At 30.2% G+C, this 21,778-nt stretch overlaps 2 protein-coding genes across 2 annotated transcripts; both read right to left on the minus strand.

Moving 5' to 3' along the window:
- Window positions 1-6,031: 6,031 nt before the first annotated feature.
- On the minus strand, window positions 6,032-6,553 carry LOC25501101 (receptor-like protein EIX2). Its single transcript, XM_013589664.3, has one exon. The coding sequence runs from the start codon at window positions 6,476-6,478 to the stop codon at window positions 6,032-6,034; it is 447 nt and encodes a 148-aa protein (XP_013445118.3). The 5' UTR covers window positions 6,479-6,553.
- LOC120577472 (receptor-like protein EIX2) lies at window positions 6,478-7,308 on the minus strand. Its single transcript, XM_039829018.1, has one exon. It carries the CDS (start codon window positions 7,306-7,308, stop codon window positions 6,478-6,480), a length of 831 nt encoding a protein of 276 aa, XP_039684952.1.
- Window positions 7,309-21,778: the final 14,470 nt, after the last annotated feature.

Here is a 21,778-nt window from a genome sequence, read left to right on the forward strand (position 1 = left end):
TCCTTTATATTTCGGATAGTATGCAATATTTGATGCGCTTTCTGCATTGGTAGAAGTTATTCAGACATGAATGCACACTGAAAACACAATCATATTCATAACTGCAAATTGTAAAATTCTTACATTATTTCCTGAACTGAATCTTTTTCATCAAACAATTGTTGTTTCATATTCATGACTGATTCTGAAATGGAACGAAGTATGAAAGAAAGAAAAAGTTGTTATCGAAATAGAATATGGAAAAATGAAAGAAAAGAAGTGAAAGAAGAATACTAACTTTTGGAGAGAAATAAAGATTTTTGTTTAGGTTCGTATTCAAAAAGTTGTTATGGAAATAGAACGTAAAATGCGCAGGTTTGAAGAATGAAGACTATAGTTGAAATCTCTGAAAGCGAGTAATGAAGAGTAGTACTGGTATGTGTGACCTGAGTGAGTTAGTTGAAAGGAATATTTTACAACAATGAATTAAATAAATGGAAATGAAAATTCAACAGCGTGGTGTCTATGACCGTAATCCCTGCGTGCAATCATGACACATCTCTCTCTCTCTGTCTCTCTCTCTCTCCTTCTAATTTCTGTTATTTGATGAAATTAACTTTTCAAATTCTCCTCTCATTTTTGTATGTTGGTCTCATGTGTCTATCATCTTTAATTATCCATGTTACGTTAGTAGTACTATTAATTAAACGCATCATTAATGTTGTAACATTCTTGATGAATTTTGTAAGATAATATAACACACAGTTTTTGGCGGTGACATTGCGATGTGCAAAATCTAAGATTTTGGGATAAAGATTGTGATAAATACTAAAAAAATTAAGTTATATTAAACCTCACAATCTTTCTCGTTTATAAATTAACTATTCTTTTTGAGACTGTGCAGGTACTAATCATCTCATCCAAGTGTACTTGAGTAATTAAACTGTATAATCTATTAATATTATTTAAATGACAAAATTATACAATTCGTCTATAAAACTTTTGTTTTTTTTTAATCTTTTTTCCTATTTAATTTTATGTTTTAATTAAGTAACACTTTCGTCCTTTATATTTTTTTCGATTTAGTCATTTATGTTATAAGTTGTTAACATTGTTATATTTTTTTATCAATATAAAATCAAAAAATTTAGTAAAAGAATATTATATAAACTTCATCAAACACATAAACAAACTCAAATCTTTTCCCTCAACATAATAAAAAATAAACAAACTCAAATCTTTATCATATATTATAATGAAATCAGGAAAAAAAGATAAAAGACGAAAGCTATCTGAAATTAAATTAAGAGACGAATCGTGTAATTATGTGTTTTTAAATATATTATAATTATAATTTTGAGTCTAACTCTCAAATCCACATTATTAATTCACAACAATATATGTCATTAAATGATTGGAATTGGTTGGATGCTCCGTAGTCCGCACTACTGTCAATATATGTCAATATTTCCTCTATGATACTAAAATGCCCAACATTTAATACAGAAAGAGCTAGCTTGAGGTATCCAAAGTATCCTTGACAACTTTTAAAGTCCCCACATCATGTTTCACCCATAAGTGTCTGATTAACAGGGCCTGATTTGTATGTTTCACATATCAAATTAAGAGAATATCATCCAACAGTTCCAAATTAATTCAAATATAACTGCAACATATATCCTATACTTAAAACAAAACAAGATCCATTTGATAAAGATTAAAAAGTGATTTTTTTTTTGTTTTTTTAAGAAAACATACACGAAAATTGTAAAAGTTATTTTTAACTCATTTATTGTAAATTATCTGAACATAGACATGAATAGTTATTTGAAAAAATTAATTATCTAAATGTAATAACATGTGTCCATATTGTGTCGGGTATGGTCACTTGTCGAACAATGTGGACATCAGTATAATTTGAAAAAATTTAGTTTCTAAATTTAATAAGATGTGTCGGTAATAGGTTGGAACAACACAAGTGTCAAACACCAACATACCTTTGATAAAAAATGTTCACACCGATAATAATTTAAAAGATTATTTCTAATAACATATGTCAATAATGTGTTGAACACCAACCGATCTTTGATAAGAGGTGTCAACATTGACATGTCATCATGTCGACATCGATAATAATTTAAGAAAAAAATTATAATTTAAACTTGATAACATGTGTCAGTATTATGTCAGACACAAAGACGTATCAAACTTATTTCCTGAACTGAATCTTTTTCATCAAACAATTGTTGTTGCATATCCATGACTTCTTGATTATGAAATGGAACGAAGTATGAAAGAAAGAAAAAATGGGTGAAAGAAAAAGTTGTTACCGAAACAGAATATAGAAAAATGAAAGAAAAGAAGTGAAAGAAGAATACTAACTTTTGGAGAGAAAGAGAGATTTTTGTTCAGGTTCGTATTCAAAAAGTTGTTACGGAAACAGAACGTAAAAATGCGCAGGATTGAAGAATAAAGACTATAGTTGAAATATCTGAAAGCGAGTAATGAGGTGTAGTACTGGTATGTGTGACCTGAGTGAGTTAGTTGAAAGGAATATTTTACAACAATGAATTAAATAAATGGAAATGAAAATTCAGCAGCGTGGTGTGTGTGACTGTAATCCCTGCGTGCAATCATGACACATTTCTCTTTCTCTCTCTCTCTCTCTCTCTCTCTCTCTCTCTCTCTCCTCTTCTAATTTCTGTTATTTGATGAAATTAACTTTTCAAATTCTCCTCTCATTCTTGTATGCTGGTCTCATGTGTCTATCTTATTTAATTATCCATGTTACGTTAGTAGTACTATTAGTTAAACGCATCATTAATGTTAGAACACACAGTTTTTGATGGTGACATTGCGATATGCAAAATCTAAGATTTTGGGATAAAGATTGTGATAAATACTAAAAAAATTAAGTTATATTAAACCTCACAATCTTTTTAGTGTATAAATTAACTATTTTTTTTGCAACTGCAGGTACTAATCATAGTCATTTAAGAAAACCTTACTAAGGAAAAAAAAAAGTCATTTAGGAAAAAGAAAAAGCAAGCTAGTCATATAACATGGAAATTATATTTAGAAACATATTTTTTTTCCTCAAAACGTGCTTGCAAAAAAAAGGATAGATAGAGTATTATTTATTTGCCAATAAAAAAAAAAATCTTCTTAAGGACGTGTGAATCTTGAAATTCAATACCAAATTTGTCACCCGTTGGAGCTTTATTCATTTATTTATTTATATGACTTACCGTTGAAACTTTATCTGAAAACATGCTCGAATTGCTTAGGTAATCGTCATATAGTTCTGTTGTACTTGTTTTTATTTTACAAATTCACACAAATATTTTTATGAAGAAAAAAAAAAACATAAAATGCTTTCATTAAGAGTTGAATTCAAAACCTCCTGCTTATTACACGGATGCTCTAACCAAGTGAACCACCCGAGCTGGGTTTTTCACACAAATCTTAAATTACATGGAATATTGGAAACAATCAAAATACAAAAACAAAACAAAAAAACTAAAGTTTATTAAACACCACAGTTGAAGGATACTCCAAAGGACACAAGTCCATGACATGATGTTTTTCTGCAAAATAAATCAATAAAGATATCTCATGAGTTACATAGATATATTCACTAAATAATACGATTCAGATTATGTTTTAAAATTGAAAACTTTACACCAATTAATAATTTTATGAGGAAAATAAAATTTAGTAGAAAGTCTTAATTAAAAAGTAGACTTAATTGCATTTTTCCCCCCTATATTTCGCCAATTGTGTGATTTTGCACCCCATGTTTTTAAACGTGCGATTTTGCACCCTATCCTTTTCCCGCTTTGTGATTTTATGGTCCCCTGCGTGTTTTACTGATGATATGTCCGTTTCTGATGACGTGTCCGCATATGATTCCTGCCATGTGTGTAAATCAAATTAAAAAAAAAAAAAAAAATTGGATTTAAAGAGAAAGGAGTCACGTGACTCCCTTTCTTTAACAAACTAATCAAACATTACTAAACATAGGCAACAATATATCCACAATCATTTCTTTAAAAAAAAAAAATGTATCCACGATCATTAACTTTTAACATTATCTTGCTCAATCCTTCAAAAAGAACTTCAACATTACATTACAACTTCAACATTGTCACAACTCAAAAAGAACTTCAACATTACATTGCATCTTAAACATTACATGAGACCTTCAACATTGAAATCACAACCACAAGGAACATTACAATCAATCCTAAACATACAACTCCTCTAACAATTTTTCTGTTCATTTTTTCTCAACAAAACATTTATAATTTTCTTCTCTTTTTCAGAACAAGCTTCATCGTACCATTTGAAGAAGTTACAAAATCAAGAATAAACGAAGAACTGGGTTTTCGAAAATCCATGAATCTGCAACGGTTCAAAATCAAGGAAGGATGGGAGAAAAGATGAGAGATCGATAAAAGGGTAGGAGAAAGCGAGCAAAACGGAAGCAAAAAAGAGGAAGAAAATGGAAGAGGCAGTCGATAGAAGTTAGGGATTCTGATTTGGAGGGGGTGGGGGGTGTGTGTGTGTGTGTGGGGTAGGATTTTGTGAGGGTAAAGAAAGGGAGTCACGTGACTCCTTTCTCTTTGAATCCAAAAATTTAATTTTTTGTTTTTTAAAAATTTGATTTACACACATGGCATGAATTAAATGCGGACACGTCATCAAAAACGGACAGATCATCGGGAAAATACGCAGGGACCATAAAATCAGAAAGGGGAAAAAGGATAGAGTACAAAATCGCACAATTGGCAAAATATAGGGGAAAAATTATAATTAAACCAGTATTCTTTTCTCTTGTGTTCTCACTATCAATATAGAAAATGAACTGTTGCTTTCATTGAAGACGAATGATTAATGGTGTTTTGTTCTCCCTTCATCGATGATGTTTTCTTTACATGAGTCGCATGTGTCTTGTATCATAAATCAATTCTTTAGTTGTCATTGCTCCATTCTTTTTTAATTATTTTGTTGACCGACTAAAAAAGTTGACCATACCGACGAAGCAACAATACTGCGAATGGCCAATCAATGTTACAGCTAGTTAAATAGTGAATGGGTGAATGGTCAGTCAATGTAGAGTCAACGAATTAATATGGGAGGTTTTTTTTTTTTTTGGTGTTACAAAGTTACTAGCCAAGAAGAAAAAAGTCTTAATTGCATTTTTCCCCTCTATAGTTTGCCAATTGTACAATTTTACATTCCATAGTTTTAAACGAGCGATTTTGCTCCCTATAGTTTTCCCCCTTTATGATTTTATGGTCTCCATGACATTTAGTGCTGATATCTCTGTTTTTTATCAATTAATATGTGCCACGTGTGTAATTTCATTTTTTTAAAAATAAAAAAATGGTATTTTTCAGATTTTGAGAGAAGGATGCGAGTGATATTTCTTCTTAAAATCTGAAAAATCACGTGCCCCCTTCTCTCAAAATCTGAAAAATACTATTTTTTTATTTTTTAAAAAATAGAATCACACACGTGGCACATATTAATTGATAAAAAAACCAGCACTAAATGTCATGGGGACCATAAAATCAGAAAGAGGGAAAACTATAGGGGACAAAATCGCTCGTTTAAAACTATGGGGTGCAAAATCGCACAATTGGTAAATTATAGGGGGAAAAAGTGCAATTAAACCTAAAAAGTATTAGTGGTTACTCATAAGAACTTGAGAATTATTATGTAAAAAAGCATAATCACCGAAAAATTTACTTAATTATCATCGTATGTTCGGAGAAAAAAAAATGGTGAGAAAAAATACAATATGAAAGTTGCAATAATTTTTTGATAACTTAAATATGTATAATTGCTTTTAAGGTCTTTTAGCTCCCAAAAGATATAGTTTTCTAAAAATTTAACTTTTTTTTTTGGTCAAAAAAAAATTTAATTTATTTTGCTGTGTATTTCAAAGGGGGAAAACATGCGATGTTGATAAAATAAACTAAAACAATAAAATTAATAAACTGGTTTTGCTTACCATATTGAAAAGTTTCAAGTGAAACAATGTACTTCAGGTCCATCTTGATATAAACCAGTCTTTGACATCATAAAGAAAATTGAAGTAAGCATGCCTCCATGACCTCTTGAATAAAAGAGAACCAAAAACTATCCAGAAGCCTGTTGCAAATCCAACTCCCATGCCCATATAGAAACATTCCATTAACTCGGATCCTTCCTCGTCATTTGTGTCCTCACCAAGGGCTTCATTGTGTTTGCATTTCTCAATGAGTGGAGTTCCACAAAGTTCAGGATTACCCATATAACTAAGTGGTGTAAAGCTTTGGAGTTGGGTTCCTAATGGGATTTGACCCTTCAAATTGTTGAACGAGAGATTTAATACCTCAAGAAAAGAAAGAGACAACATGGTTTGAGGAATTTCTCCTGAAAGTGTGTTGTTTGACAGATCAAGGGACTCTAACTGTTTCATGTTGCCAATTTCTTTTGGTATGGTTCCCATTAATTGATTTTGTACAAGTTCAAGGATTTCAATGCAGTGAGTCTAAATACTTCTGAAGGTATTCTACCCGAAAAATGGTTGTTAGAAAGGTCAATAACATGCATATACTTATAATAGTCTAAGTCGTTGCCTTTTGATAATAATGTAATAGGGGTTATAAAAGTGACACCGAAAACATTATATGAAATATCAAATTCATTTAGTGTAACATTATTGAAAGTCATGGAGGTGATATTTGGTAGGCACTGAGGTATTTTTCCAGTTAATCTATTATTTGAGAGATCCAAAACAAAGAGAGAGGATAGTTGACATATTTGTAAAGGAATGTCACCACTAAATTCATTTGATCTCAATTGAAGAACTTTCATATCCTTTCCAATCCAATTTGGTATTATTCCAGAAAATTTGTTTTTACCAAGATTAACAATCACAAGTTTTTGGCAATTTTTCAATGACATTGGTATCTCCCCATGCAACTTTGTATCATAAATATCCAACGACATAAGGTTGGATAAAGAACCCATTGAGTGCGCAATCATGCCTGTTAGATTATTTCTTCCTAAACTAATAGGAATAAGAGATTTACAGTTCCCCCAACATTCAGTGAGTCCTCCAGACAAATTGTTATCAGAGACGTCCAAGTACATCAAATTGGTGTTCTCTTTCATATTATGGCATAACAGATGAGAAAGAGGCCCAGTCAAATTGTTAGAAATTATTTTGAAAACACTCACATTTGAAGTTAATTGAGGAAGGCCACCACTCAAACCATTATCAACCAACCATGCAACTTCAGAATTTAACAACACATTTGACATGTTCCAAGGCATGTTATTGTGGTATAAAGAAAGAAACCAACAATGAGATGCCAAACTCCAAAACTTGTCTTGAGATACATCTTTAAACATGGAGTTTTCAATTGTTAGACCAATGAGCATTGTTTGTGTGTACAACCATGGGATAAGTTTAAGATCTGCATACTCCAAGATGAGAGTAAGAAGTTCAAAAGGAGGAGTCCAACTGGGATCAAACTCAAAGATGGAGGACGGTGAACCCAAAAACAAATGTTTTAAATTAAAGAGATTAGCAAAATGTCTGATGGGTCACAACTCCAGAGAGTGAATTTTCTCCAACACCCAATACCTTCAAATTCGAGAGGTTCCCCAAACTTTGAGGAAGGTTACCGGTCAAGTTATTTGAAGCAACATCGAAGGCAGTTAAAGATGATAAATTCCCCAAAGTTATCGGAATAGATCCAATTAATAAATTCCTATAGAGATTTAGATTTTGTAGATTAGCAAATTGCCCTATCCAGTCAGGAATTATTCCACTCATCTTGTTTCCTCTCAATATCAATGAATGCAAGTTTGGAAGATTTAAAAACAAATCAGGTATTTGGCCATGAAACTGATTTTCTCGAAGATTCAAATAAGAAAGGCCACTTAGATTGAACAACCAAAGAGGCAATTCAGAGAAGAAATTATTGTAAGAAAGATCAAGATATTCAAGTGAGGTGAAATTGACATATGAAAGAGACGGGTGCACACTTTCAAGTAAGCAACTACTCAAATGTAACTCAGAAAGTGAAGGAAGCATATTCAATATCTGAAGCCAAAGCGTTTCCTTGTGGAGATCAACATAATCCAGGTTGAGAAATTGTAAGGATGATGAGAGACGAAGAAGCCATCTCAAATCATTAATCACAAGATTCTCATTTTGAGACAAGTCAAGGTGAACAACATTTGAAAAGTTTCCACTCCCATAAGAAGTGTTAACTAAGTAGTTGAAGTCATTGTTGCTCAAATTCAAGTAGTTCAAAAATTCAAGCTCGAATATAGAAAGATGCAACTTACCTGCCAGACAATGTGTTTTGTTCTTTTTGTTCCCAATAATAATGTCATCATCAGTGAAACAAGGGAGACTGATATTTGTGACTCTACCATTCATGTTACAATGAACTCCTCTCCATTTGCAACAATCTTTTTTGTTTGACCATGTTCGCAACATGCCTAATGGATCAATGAGTCCATGTGTAAAAGAGAGGAGTATTTGTTTGTCTTTTTGGTTGCAAGAAGCATTTATCTCACATATTACTATATTATATATGAATACAAATGATAGTAATAGAGAAAGTGGTGCATTGTGGTGGCACATATGGAGTATCAATTGGGTTAACAACCCTGGGTTCATTTTGGGGAGACCCTAATATTATTATTATTATTATTATTATTATTATTAGAAAATTGATATTAATATCGTTTTTTTTTCTTTCACTTTTCTCAAACAAGGAAAAATATGCTGATGATAAGAAGGTAAAAGATAGTGTTTGGTGTTAACCCTTGTAGGAATTCCCTGAAGAAAAAAAAAAGTGTAGAAATTATTGTTGTTAGTTTTATGACAGGGAGTGAAAAACCAATTTTGAAAAAGTTCTTGCATGTACATTCCTTCTTAGAGCATCTCGAATGGAGGTTCTTACTTAACAAAAATACTCCATGTTAAGGATCTCTCATGAGGAAGAAAAATGGGTATCTAAAGTGACATGCTACTATTTAAAGACTCTCTCCTGAGCAACTAACGAGTCCTAGTGTCGCGTCATTTTTTGGAGATCAAGGTTATTTGATTACCTTTTGACTCACTAATTATTTCACGATTGAACATTTAATTTTTAAGGGAAAGGGGAAAAAAGTTCAAAACACCCCATATTGAAAAGATTTAGGGTTCGGGGGTTAGTTACACAAAAGGAAGGTATTAGCACCCTTTATGTCCGTAGTACTCTACGGGAACCTCTTGGTTTTATTTAATTGAAAATGCTATAACTTGCTTGCTTTTGAAAAGAAGGAATTAATGTGATGAAAAGGAAAATAAAGTGAGACCTAACTTATGTACATTTTTTATTGTTTGAAAGGACATTTTTTATTGTTTGAAAGGATCAAAACCTCGTAGTTCGGAGTAAAAATTGACGTTTGATTGGATGTGTGTTTTTTATTAGTTTTTGAAAAAAGGTTTTAAAAATAAAAAGTGGCAAAATAAGCTTGTTTGTATTTTTATATTAAAGAAAAAATGGACTCAAAGCATGATTAGATTGATTGAAGTTTGATTAAGAAAATAAAACAAAAAGACGATCACTTGATTTAGGGAAGGTTTGTTTATGAGAATGATTTTTTTGTGATTTTTCGGTTATTTGCATGTTTTTGTGTTTTTTTGAATATTGGACCAAAATTAAACTAACGGAGATACCTTATGGTGACGTTGGACCACCACAAGGACCATTGACCTAAACTATGAAACATAAAAATAAAGCATACACCCACACACGCACACATGCATGATTTACATTAAAGCCTAGGATACATGCTATGGACTGCGAAAAGTAATGGAAAAATAAATAATTTACATTAAGCCTATATTTACATTCTAATATCCTTGCTGTAAAAATAAATGACATAAAAAGAAAGAACAAAATAATGAATTCAATTCTAAAATGCATGCAGAAATTGGTCCAATCACAAGGTGGGGTGCAGCAGTATTATGGGTTGTGCAGAATAGTAAGAAAAGGAAACTGGGCTCAGAGGCGCGCGTTGGGCCTCACGGGTTGGGGAATTGGGCTTAAATCGGTTCGATTCAAGCCTGGTTCGGTTCAGGAGAACTGAACCGGTTTGACATGTATATATAGGCTATGGACCGGTTTTTTCTTTCATTTTACAAATCCACTCTCTCTTCTCTTATTCCTTCTCTCATCTCTCTGTTCTCTCTCATCTATTTTGTTTCTTCTCCGGTTGGAGGATGGGTGGTCGGAGCAGACTCTGGTGCGGTGGCCGGCGAGCCATCGCGGCGCCGCCGCCGCACCGGATCTAAAAAAACTCTATTTTTTTCAAAAGTTTTCACCTTTCTTGCTTATTTTCTCCTCTCTACCTGTTTCTAAACCTCAAAAAAACTCAAGAAATATATCTACAGCCTTAGATCTAGGATTTAGAAAAAATACTACCTTTTGAAAATTTATTTTTGATTTCGGCTCAGGATTTGTGTGTTTCGGCCGATTAGCTTCTGCTTGGATGGGGGGCCGGTTCAGTTGTGTTCTGGATCGGCGTCAACTTCTGTGCGTGTTCTGTTTGGCTGCTTGCTGGTTGTGCGATCTGGAATCTGCGTTCTGCTTTTCTCTGTGTGTTTGCTGTTGTTTCCTGTGCGATTCTGGCTTCTTGTTCGTCTCCGGCTCCTTTTCTCTCCGTTTTCTCGTGTGCGATTCCTGTGTTCTTGCTTGTCTTGTGCCGCACTCTATTTATAGTGCTGGGCTGAGGCTAGGGTTTGTTTAAAATCCGCAGAAATTAGGTGATTGGGATGGAGAGGGATGCCTGATTCTGTTCCTGAGTTTTTGCAGATGAGGCTTGGTGAAAGCCGGATCGGGTTGGAATCGGATTTGGATAAAAGCTTGGATTGAAACACGCGTGAGACAGGCTGTCTTTTGGATCATAACCTTTTGATTTTTTTGGATTTTTTCGGATAATAACACATGAATAAAATTATAAATGAGAAAATAAAAATAAAAATAAAATAAATGCAGACTTGACGTTTGGACTTATCTAAAATGGAATTAAAAGAGAAATTGATTTTAAAGTAAAAAATAAAATTAGGATTAATTTAAAAAATAAAATATGGAAATAAATGATTGAGGACTAAGAGAAAGAGGGCCCAACTCGGAACCAAAATGAGGTATTTTAAAATACCTTTTTGCCGATGACACCTAGGTTTAGAAAAATAATAAAATATGTATTAGTTGGTCTTACTTATAAAAGAAATAATATTTTAAGAACTTGGTACCTATTAATAGTTGTTTTAAATATTATTTTATTTATTTGTCATCATTTTAAATAAAATGTAATTCATGCAAAAAAAAAAAATTTAACGAAGAAATGTAAAATTTGCAATGTTAATTTTTGTATTTTCAAATTATTAAAAAATGTGACAGAAATTTAAGTTCATATGAATAAATAAATATTTTATAATTTAATCTTTTTAAGGATTATAATTAAATATTATGTGATAATCTATAATTTAATAAATAAATTAAGGGTAATGCTATCCAGTGCCCCCGGGGCACTGGTTAAGGAACATTAAATTATTATGTCCCACTTGTTTTAGCTCAATTAAAAAGAAAAATAAATCAACTAATTAAATTATAAAAAGAAGTTGTATTCAATGCTCTTTAAAAAGGCATAGCCATTTAATCTTGCTTCTCAATTTCACAAAGTAAAATATCTCTACCATCAATTTTCTACCGGTACTATATTACAGCTCTTTTTTTTATTATTGTACTCTTTCCTGTATTTTTTTTTTCTGTTTGAATATTTTTCTTTCTTTTATATTGGTATGCATATGTGTGTGTATTTGTATAGGCTTTCCATGAATAGGTTTCAAAGGAAAAGAATGATTAAAAAAATTTCACGGAAAAAAAAAATTGGCTTGTTTAAAATTCACACGAAAACAAATTTTTGTTAAGAAATGAAGGAAGGATCACATATATAATGAATCAATTACTAAAATTGAAATCAAAAACAAAATAAAGGAAAGGAGGCGAATGTGTTGTATAATCGTGCAAAGGAAAAGAAATTTTACAAGTATTAAATACAACTATTTTTAATTATTCTCATTAATTGACTTATTTAATAACTTTAATTGAGAGAATCCATTTATTTATTGCTCCTTAACCAGTGCCCCGGAGGCACCGGTTAGCAGCACCCATAAATTAATTATGTATAATGATGTAAAGTTAATGAGACCTATTTAACACTTCTTGTTGGAGCCTTTGTTAGTGTACTGCTGGTGGAGTCATTAAATCCTTAATATAAACTTTTATCAAAGATTTATAAATTAATAAGGTGTACATGTGAGGTCCATTGAAAAAGGGGAACTTCTATGTTACACTCACAAGATGAGGTGTACCGGTACTCTTGCATCTTAATTTTATAAATTAACGATCATTTTTTTTATAGTAAATAACTATTTGTCAATATTTATATTTTATAGAACAAAATTTCATAAGAAAAAACATCATTTTACTGTTTATAAGAATCATAGTAACTTTTTTTGTTTTGAGAAAAGAATCATAGTAACTTATTTTACATATTATCGTAAAAAGTAATAAATGTTCTCAATTATGATTAATAAAAATTCAAATTTTTTTTTTTGTTGACACTTTTAATGAATAAAATTTAGTTATTATAATTATAAATGATAAAAAAATAATATTTTTCTTCAAAGAATAACTCATTTAACTATTAATTTAAAAAATAGGTGTACCCATACACTTAAATATATTGGATGTATCATAGAATTTACCTTAAAAAAGTCCCTATTAATATACCACCATCTTGGATGCTCTTACACTCCGTACCCCATTTCACGTGAAACACATCGGTCAAAATTGTATAGAAATTGCTTTCCACTTCTAGACTCCTCACGTAAAACCCATGCAGAGCTCTTTTCAATTGTGTCTGTATTTTTTTTTACACCTAATCAATTTTAAATTTGCCACTACTACAAATTCATAAGCCTAATAAATGGCCATCATGTCTCGTATGTGAAGGTAAGGGTGTTCAAAACTCAGCTAATCTAATAGAAAAACCGCAAACTAACCAACCTAAATCAAAATCGCAAAAAATCGCATTTGGTTTGGGTGCATTCGGATCAAATATTTTTACTCAATCGCATGGTTTGGTTTGATTTTCGGTTCTCATTTTACTAACCAAATCAAACCAAACCGCAACATAATAAAAACACTAAGTAAAATCTATATCACGTAGACCAATACTCATAGAAACTCAATGGAGACTTTTATTAAATGACATATTTTTTTTCTTGTTAAATTTCTTCTTTGTGTTTTATTTCAAAAATGTATTTACGTGCTACTTGAACTTTTAGAGAATGATAAATTCTAAATATTTTACATCTCTTACATAATACAATTATTTTGTGTTCACGTTTTTAATTTGGTTTATGTTGTAATGTGTAAATAAAAATGTAATGTGGAACGAAATTAAAAACATTGTCGGATCCTTGATGAAAATATGTTGTGTTTTACCGTTTTTAACTCGATTTTGATGTTGGAAATAAAAAATTGGATCGTCTCAAAAAAACCGCACCAACCGATCCAACCCAAACTGCATTTGTTTGGTTTGGTTTGGTTCGGATTGTGCTTGAAAAGTCAACTAAACCAAACCAAACCGCGTGCTTTTTTATCCTGCCGTTCGGATGACTTTTAATCTCAAAACCGTACCAAACCGCACCGCGAAAACCCCTATGTGAAGGGTCTTGATTTGAGTTAAAATTGGTATATTGATGAATACAAAATCTTTCCATTTAATCGTCTCAAATTTCTATTAACTAATTACATGCATTCTTCCTCGACTTTTCCCATGGTCTATATGGCATGTGATTCCATATGAAAGGTTTAAAACTAACATCTCAATGAATTTCACATTCACTCCACACGTTTTTGGTCTAGACTAATTGTCAATATTATTTCTTTTAATTGCCTTCAAATCTTAATAACAAAACATTGAATACTTATTATTCCTTGTTTCCTTGTTAGTATATGTTATAATTTGTACCAAAAAAAAAGTATATGTTATAATTGTAAATTTATTTGATTGTACTAATGAGTAGCTCCCACCCATTCCACGTTTTTTCAATCCTTCAAAACCTTATTTACTCCTATTTTAAATGTAAATTTAATTGATTGTAATAATGAGTAGCTCCCACCGATTCCACTTTTTTCAAACCTTCAACACCTTATTTACTCCTATTTTAAATGTAAATTTAATTTATTGTAATAACGAGTAGCTCCATACTCACTCTTACACGACTTTACATGCTCTCCTACGTCCTTACTTTCACAAGTTTATCTTACACTAAACCGAAAACAAACTTTAGCCACTCATTATATCCTATGCCTTCACCATCACCATCATCTCGTGTCCCTTAAATTGACCTGTAATATACTCCAAATTTGAAAAAAATTAAATAGTAATTTTTTGCAATCAGCCACTCTGTTATATCTATTATATTAATGAGGATCATGTAATTTTTTGTTATGATTATGCCTATATGCATTCGAATTAAATAAAAGGGTGTAAATTATATTGATGAGATTAGTAAATGTAGCTCAATTTTCATTGTTCTGCTTTTTACTACATCAAGGGCATAACTTATATTTAAATATGATTGGTATTCTATTTCACTATTCTTGATTCCAGAGTTTAAAAGTTTATGTTTAACCATATAAAGATACACACTTTTCGACCCAAAAAAAAAGAAGGCACGCACTTCTGGATTAGAAAAATCCTAATTAATAAGAATAAATTTGAAGAATTTGTTTTTAATTTCGAAGACTTTTCCATTTATATGAAGATTATAACTCATAATTAAAAAAAAAAATAGTTTTGAATGCCCATAAATTTATTGAATCAGAAAAAACTCAAATAATTTTCTTATAAATGTCAATGAATTTGATTCAATTTTAATAATTCTATTGAGATTTTAATTTCTATTGATTAGACTGCGCTATCTTTTATACATTTTGAGGTTATGTACATGAGGCTTTTGCAAATGAGAATAATATGCCACTAATGGTAAAAAAAAATAAAAATATCATTGATGATAATATTCATGTTTGCTTCTAATGGTGACATTAACTATTGCAACGATGCTGCCTATTATTTTGGTGAATCAATATTAACATGATAATTAAGGTTTGTTTAAAAGAGGATTATTGTTTGTATAATGTTACCTCTAAAAAGGTCTAAGGCGTACATTTACTGTTTTCAATGAAAAGAAACTAAATTTTATAACAATAAAAAGTGGTGAATAAAAATAAAATTTACTCCCCTAAAAAAAACAAAAATTTACCAGAAATAGTGATGATCACATTTGGATTGAATACATGTGAGACAGAACCAAAATATAAAGTTTTTTTAGTTGTTTTTCTTTAAAAAAATTGGTATATGCAAATTTCGCTATGGTAAACAAAAAAAAAAAATAGCTTTATTTTTTTCAATTATATCCCTAGATTAAATGAGGAAAGTGTCTAAAGGATTTAAAAAAAATAAAAAATCCGGTATCCGAGTCAATGATCGATTAATCACGGTAACCATTCTCATTTTATATTTCTATAAAAGATGCAAAATCATGTTAGCATTTAATGTAATATCAATTGTCTAATTCAATGTATTTATTGGTTTGCTTTGATTGTGTTTTTTTTCATGATAGAGGTTTTTGGTACAAATTCGAATGAAAAAAAATATTATTTTGAGAAAGAAAAAAAAATCTAACAATTAATTACTAAAATTTGCCATTAAAAAACCCTTTGTTTAATAGGATATCTTTTTTCACAATTAAATACATTAAATATATAAATTTTAACCTATGATGATCAATACAAGAGTATGTCTTTCATTTTAAATAGTATTCTACACATTTTTCAATTAAAAATAGAAAAAATTGATATTTTAAGCATCTTTTCTAACAAGTTTTCATATGATAAAAATTTATGGAGAAAAAAAAAAAACTAGGAGACGTAAACCTAATCTTATAAAAAATTAGGACATAAATTGAATCCAAGAAAAGAGCAACATGAACTAAGTTGTATAATCACATTAGGTAAAGAACAACCACATTATTCTGATTGACAATACATCTTCGTCCAAATCCTTAAGACGTTAGATATATTAATCATCTCACTTATACGTTTCTCTTCATCTATTGATGAATTCAATATGAAACTTTAACTCACATATGACACATTAACATAACTCTCTTTAGTGTGATTTAATGGATGAAGGTTTATGTTCATTTCTTTCATGAGGAAAGAGAAACTAAATTAGAAGATGAAATAAGATAAAGAAGAATTTGAATATGAGAGAAATGATAATGAATATCTCCACAATCAAAATATTTAATAAAATTTAATTATTTTTATTGAGAATAGCTAATAAAAATAATTTTATTAATTTGACCTAATAACAAGGAATATTGGTGTTTTTTTGGTAGATCAAGGAATATTGACTTTAATACATGTATTATATATTTTTTTGACAAAAATACATGTATTATATGATTTGAATAGTTTTTCAATATAATCTTAAATTCAATTGGATTTTTTAAAGAAAGTTTTGACATTGCTGAAATTGATCTATCTCATGAGATATCCCTAAACAAAACAAAACAAAAAATGTCGAAAACTGACTGAAGATGAACTCTCAAGTCTTTCTATGTTATACTACTTCGTTTGGTCCTTATTATAAAATAAATTTCAAGAATTGTAGATGAACTTATTTCAAAATAAAAAATAAAAAATTGAAGATTAATTCTTTCTATTTATACTTTCTCTTTTTAGTGATTTATTAAGGATGAGAATTTGTTGCCTTTTAAATTTAAATTTAACCATCATATTTCTTTATTTGCATTCCTATGTAGTTCATCTATCGGAAACCAATGGTTTTATATGTATGTGTATGTAACTCTTTTTTTTCTTTTTTTTTCTGAAGGAAATATATGTTAACTCATTTATCACCCATTATATCATTACCTTAATTTAGCAATCATTAAAATATCTAATAATCATGCATTTTGTCAACTCAAAAGTGAAGGAATTTTAAATAATATAAAAAAATATTTTGAAATGATTTTTTTATAAGTTATATAAAAAAAATAAGCAAATGACATCCCAAAACAATACATCATAGAATTCGGAGGTATGAGGAAGCCTACAATGAGTTGGATCATTACATTTGTCTAAGAGAAACCCACAAATGAGATTGACACCACATCTTCATTCGAAACCTTAAGACATTAGGTATATTGGACATCTTACTTATACGTTGCTCGATATTTACTCTTACATCAAATGTAAAAGGTTAACTCACACATGTCACATTAACTTCTTCTTAAGTGTGAGAATCTTAGCGTCTATGATTTGACGAAATAGCCAAATAAGGTTGAAGATACAACCTGGTAAAAAAGATGGGTTGATGACGCTTTTATAAAGATGCTTTTTAGTCATTTCCTTCATGAGAAGAGCGCAAGTAATACAACTGGTTCATAATTGAACCCCATTTGATGGATGGAGGTTTATGATCCTATCATTCATAAAAAAAAGAGATAGAAAATTAGAAAAAGAGAGAATATAAAAAAGAAATTTAAAGATGGTAGAAATGACAAGGGAAAAAAAGTAGTGTGTGTGTTTTTCCATTGAAGTGTTAGGAATAGAGCGGGTTCATGATAATTTTATGGGATAGTGGAAGGAGTTGAAAAAAAATATCACATCTTTTTAAAATGTCTTATAAGCATGTAATTTGTTAATTCAACATAACACGTTTACGTTTTCCTATGACTAGATCTCACCAAAGACCAAAAGTGAAGATATTTAAAATAGTAGAGGTTGGATAGTTTTTTTCTTTAATGAAAGTGAACATCTAAAAAATTATATTTAATATAATAAAATTAAACTAATGACATCCAAAAACTAAAAAAATAGTTCATGATAGTGTTTGGAGTTTTGTGCAAGCCTATAATAGATTGATCATCACATTTGTGCAAGCCTATAATAGATCCGACAAGTGAGATTGACACCACATCTTCACCTAAAACCTTAATACATTATGTATATTAGTCATCTCACATTCATGTTTCTCAATATATACTTTTGCTTCCAATGTAGAAGTTTAACTTACACATGACACATTAACATATCTCTGTTACATGTGAGACAATCTGTGTTTCTGATCTGGTGAGAGAGCCAAATAAGATCAGAGACACAACATGTTAAAAAATGTTGGTTGGTATCGGTTTTATAGAGAAATGTTTTTGTTTCTTTCTTTCCTGAGAAAGGAGAAAGTATATTAGAAAAATAAAGAAGAAGAAAAAGGAATTTGAACATGAGAGAAATGATAAGGGAAACAAATAAGGAGTAATTGTTTTTATTTGAGAGTATAAAGTATATAACGAGTTACTAATAATTTTATACATTTATTGAAGGAGTTAAGAATTAATGAGTAATTATTTTACTAAAAGATTAGACTCATTAAAAAAAATGTAACGACAATTTTCCCTAAAAAATATGTAACAACAATTTAAAATTTCTAACAAACATTTTTTTCTTCCTTATTTTGGCATTTCTATTGATTGACGTTGATTCCAATCTGTTTTGGCTGAAAATAAAGAGGACCTTTTTCAGCAGGTCTCTAAACCTTTTCTTTACTCGGCTCAGGTTCGGGGGTCCGGACGCCATGTATGTATTTTTTTTATCTCACATCTCCATTTTTCTATTGTAAGATCTCATCAAAGATCAAAAGTGAATGAATCAGATACAACAGTGGTTGAATAATTTTTTGACATTTGAAAACTAAAATTAATTTAAGATAAAAAAAATTAAACAAAACGACATTAAAAAATATAGAAATCAAATTATCATAATGTTGGGACTTCTGTGAGATTCTAAATTGAGTTGTATGATCACATTAGCCTAAGAACAATCACACGAGTGAGATTAATATCACATCTTCATCCAAAGTCTCAAGGCATTACAACGTGGATCATATCATTTATATGTCGCTCACAGCTACTCTTGCTTACAATGTGAAATTTTAACTTACACTAAACACATTAACATCTCTCCATTAAAGTCAGACTCTCCGTGTTCGTGATCCACCACCTAAAACACTCCCACTCCCCCAGAACGTTGAACCAAAATATCATACCCTCGGTTGGCTTTCTAGAGGAGCGAACACTAATGTGGATCGACGCATTGGAGAAAGGGCAACCACATGTGAAAACGAGACTACATTTCCATCCAAAATTTTAAGGCTTAAGTATGAGTTTTTTCAATCTTTTGATATTCAACTTGCACTATTTCATCAGATGTTGGACTTTAACTAACTTTTGCCACATCACAATATTATCTCCTTTAAGTTTGACGAAATTCTAGCCCGTGCTTGGCACGAGTTTCCATGCTAGTTTACTCCTATTTTAAATGTAAATTTAATTTATTGTAATAACGAGTAGCTCCATACTCACTCTTACACGACTTTACATGCTCTCCTACGTCCTTACTTTCACAAGTTTATCTTACACTAAACCGAAAACAAACTTTAGCCACTCATTATATCCTATGCCTTCACCATCACCATCATCTCGTGTCCCTCAAATTGACATGTAATATACTCCAAATTTGAAAAATGACCCTAAAAAAATAAAAACACATATTCTAACTTTGTAATTTAAAGTTTTCTTGTTTTTGACTATGTAGGCTCGTCTCTCTTAAAAAAAAAAAAAAAAAAGACCATGTAGGCTCTGTTTGGTAAAAATAGCGGATTATTGATAAGTTAGCTGATAGCTTATAACTTATAGCTGATGACTTATACCTGATAAGCTACTTGAAGTGTTTCGTAAAATTAGCGGTTCAATTAACTGATAAATGTAAAATTACATAAAAGGACATTTTTAATTCATAATAAAGTTATATCAATTAATGTTTAAAGTATTTAAAAATAAAAAATAAAAATTTTTTAATTTAATATTATTATTATTATTATTAAATTAATTTTTAATTCCTAAATGTTAGTTTATATTTATTTTCATTTGCCTAAAAAAATTAGATATAAAGTGTAAAAAAGTTTAAACGTAACAATAAATAAAATATAGTTTTTGTACAAAAATATATATATAGTGAAGGTAAACGTAACGTTCTCATTTTTTTGTTGTTGGAGGAAATATAGTTTTTTTTTGGTGTGGTTTAATGGGTTGTTGTTGTTGTTGTGTGGTTTAATGTAAAATTTTGAAGGTTTCTGCAGAATTTAATTCAAGTTATGTGTTGTTGTTGTTTGAAGATTTATGGGTACAATTAATTTTTGGTGATTATGAATCGATAGAAGGAAATAGAAAAAGAACCAAAACAAGGATCCATAAAGTGTTCATTATACTATATAGTATATCTAAAGAAAAGAGATGCAATTTGGGTGTAAATGTGGAAATTTTAGGGTTTAAGTATGATTTAAATTAGGAATTGGGAATACATTGAATCTGGTGAAGAGAAGATTTTGATGGAAATAGAAAATAAGATTTTGATTAAAGAGTTTGAATGTATAATTCATGTTTTATGGGTTTGATGAAGATTGATGAATGTTGATAAAGGTGAGGTTGAAGATGATGAAGAAGAGGAAGGAAGAAGATGAAGAAAGAAACACAAGGTTTTTAATTTAAAATTTTGTTATTCCTGTTTTTGAATTTCGTCCCTCTGTAAATTTGCATCTGGTCCCTGTATCCTTGCCATTTGACATCTGGAACGACACATAAGCCATGCTTGCCACATCACACGTCGCCACGTCAGCTGCCGTTAGACACATAAGCATTTTTGTAACAGATGATGACGGTAGGGACCAAAAGCATAAGGCTTATAATTTGCAGGGTCTGTTTTAAAACAAAAAAAGATACAATGACGAAAACCAAAAACACGCGAACTTACAAGGACGATTTACATATTTAAGCTAATTAAAAATAATATTTTTTACACTTTTTAGAGACCGCCTAAAAACAGAGAATTTTTTTTTACATCAAGGTGATGATAATTATATAAAATTTTGTTATGCTAGAGAATATTTTGTAAGAAATCGTGCTAATCATCAAAATTTATACTTAATCATCATTGTTACACGAGAAAAAGGTAAAAGTTGAGAAAAGATATATTGTGAGTCTGTGATTTACAATTTTTTTACAAATTTAAATATATAATTGATTTTTTTTTTCTTCTAAAAAAACAACTATGTAACTTCTTTTAAGGTACGTAAATTTGTTCTCGAAAAAGTTTTCTAAAACAATAATTGCCTACTTAAATTAATATTCAATAAGCATTTTAAAGGAACAAAGAAATGTGATGTTCTGTTTTACGATAAAAAAATGTGATGTTGATAAGTAAACTAAAACACATGAAAAATTAATAAACTGTATTTGCTTACCATATTGAAAAGTTTCAACTGAAATAGGCACTTCAGTTCCATCTTGACATATACCAGTCTTTCACATCATATAAAAAATTGAAGTAAGCATGCTTCCATGACCTGTTGAATAAAAGAGAACCAAAAACTAGAAGCCTGTTGCAAATCCAACTCCCATGCCCATATAGAAACATTCCATTAGCTCAGATCCTTACTCTTCTTTTGCCATAACATTTGTGTCCTCACCAGGGGCTTCATTGTGTTTGCATTTCTCAATGAGTGGAGTTCCACAGAGTATTGACTCTAAAGAAATTGGTTG

Source organism: Medicago truncatula, chromosome 8 (genome assembly GCF_003473485.1).
Source record: "Medicago truncatula cultivar Jemalong A17 chromosome 8, MtrunA17r5.0-ANR, whole genome shotgun sequence".
NCBI lineage: Eukaryota > Viridiplantae > Streptophyta > Magnoliopsida > Fabales > Fabaceae > Medicago > Medicago truncatula.

Bases quoted from the DNA above. Each gene is read 5' to 3' on its own strand.
- LOC25501101 (XM_013589664.3), bottom strand. From the start codon at position 6,478: ATGGGAACCATACCAAAAGAAATTGGCAACATGAAACAGTTAGAGTCC.
- LOC120577472 (XM_039829018.1), bottom strand. From the start codon at position 7,308: ATGCCTTGGAACATGTCAAATGTGTTGTTAAATTCTGAAGTTGCATGG.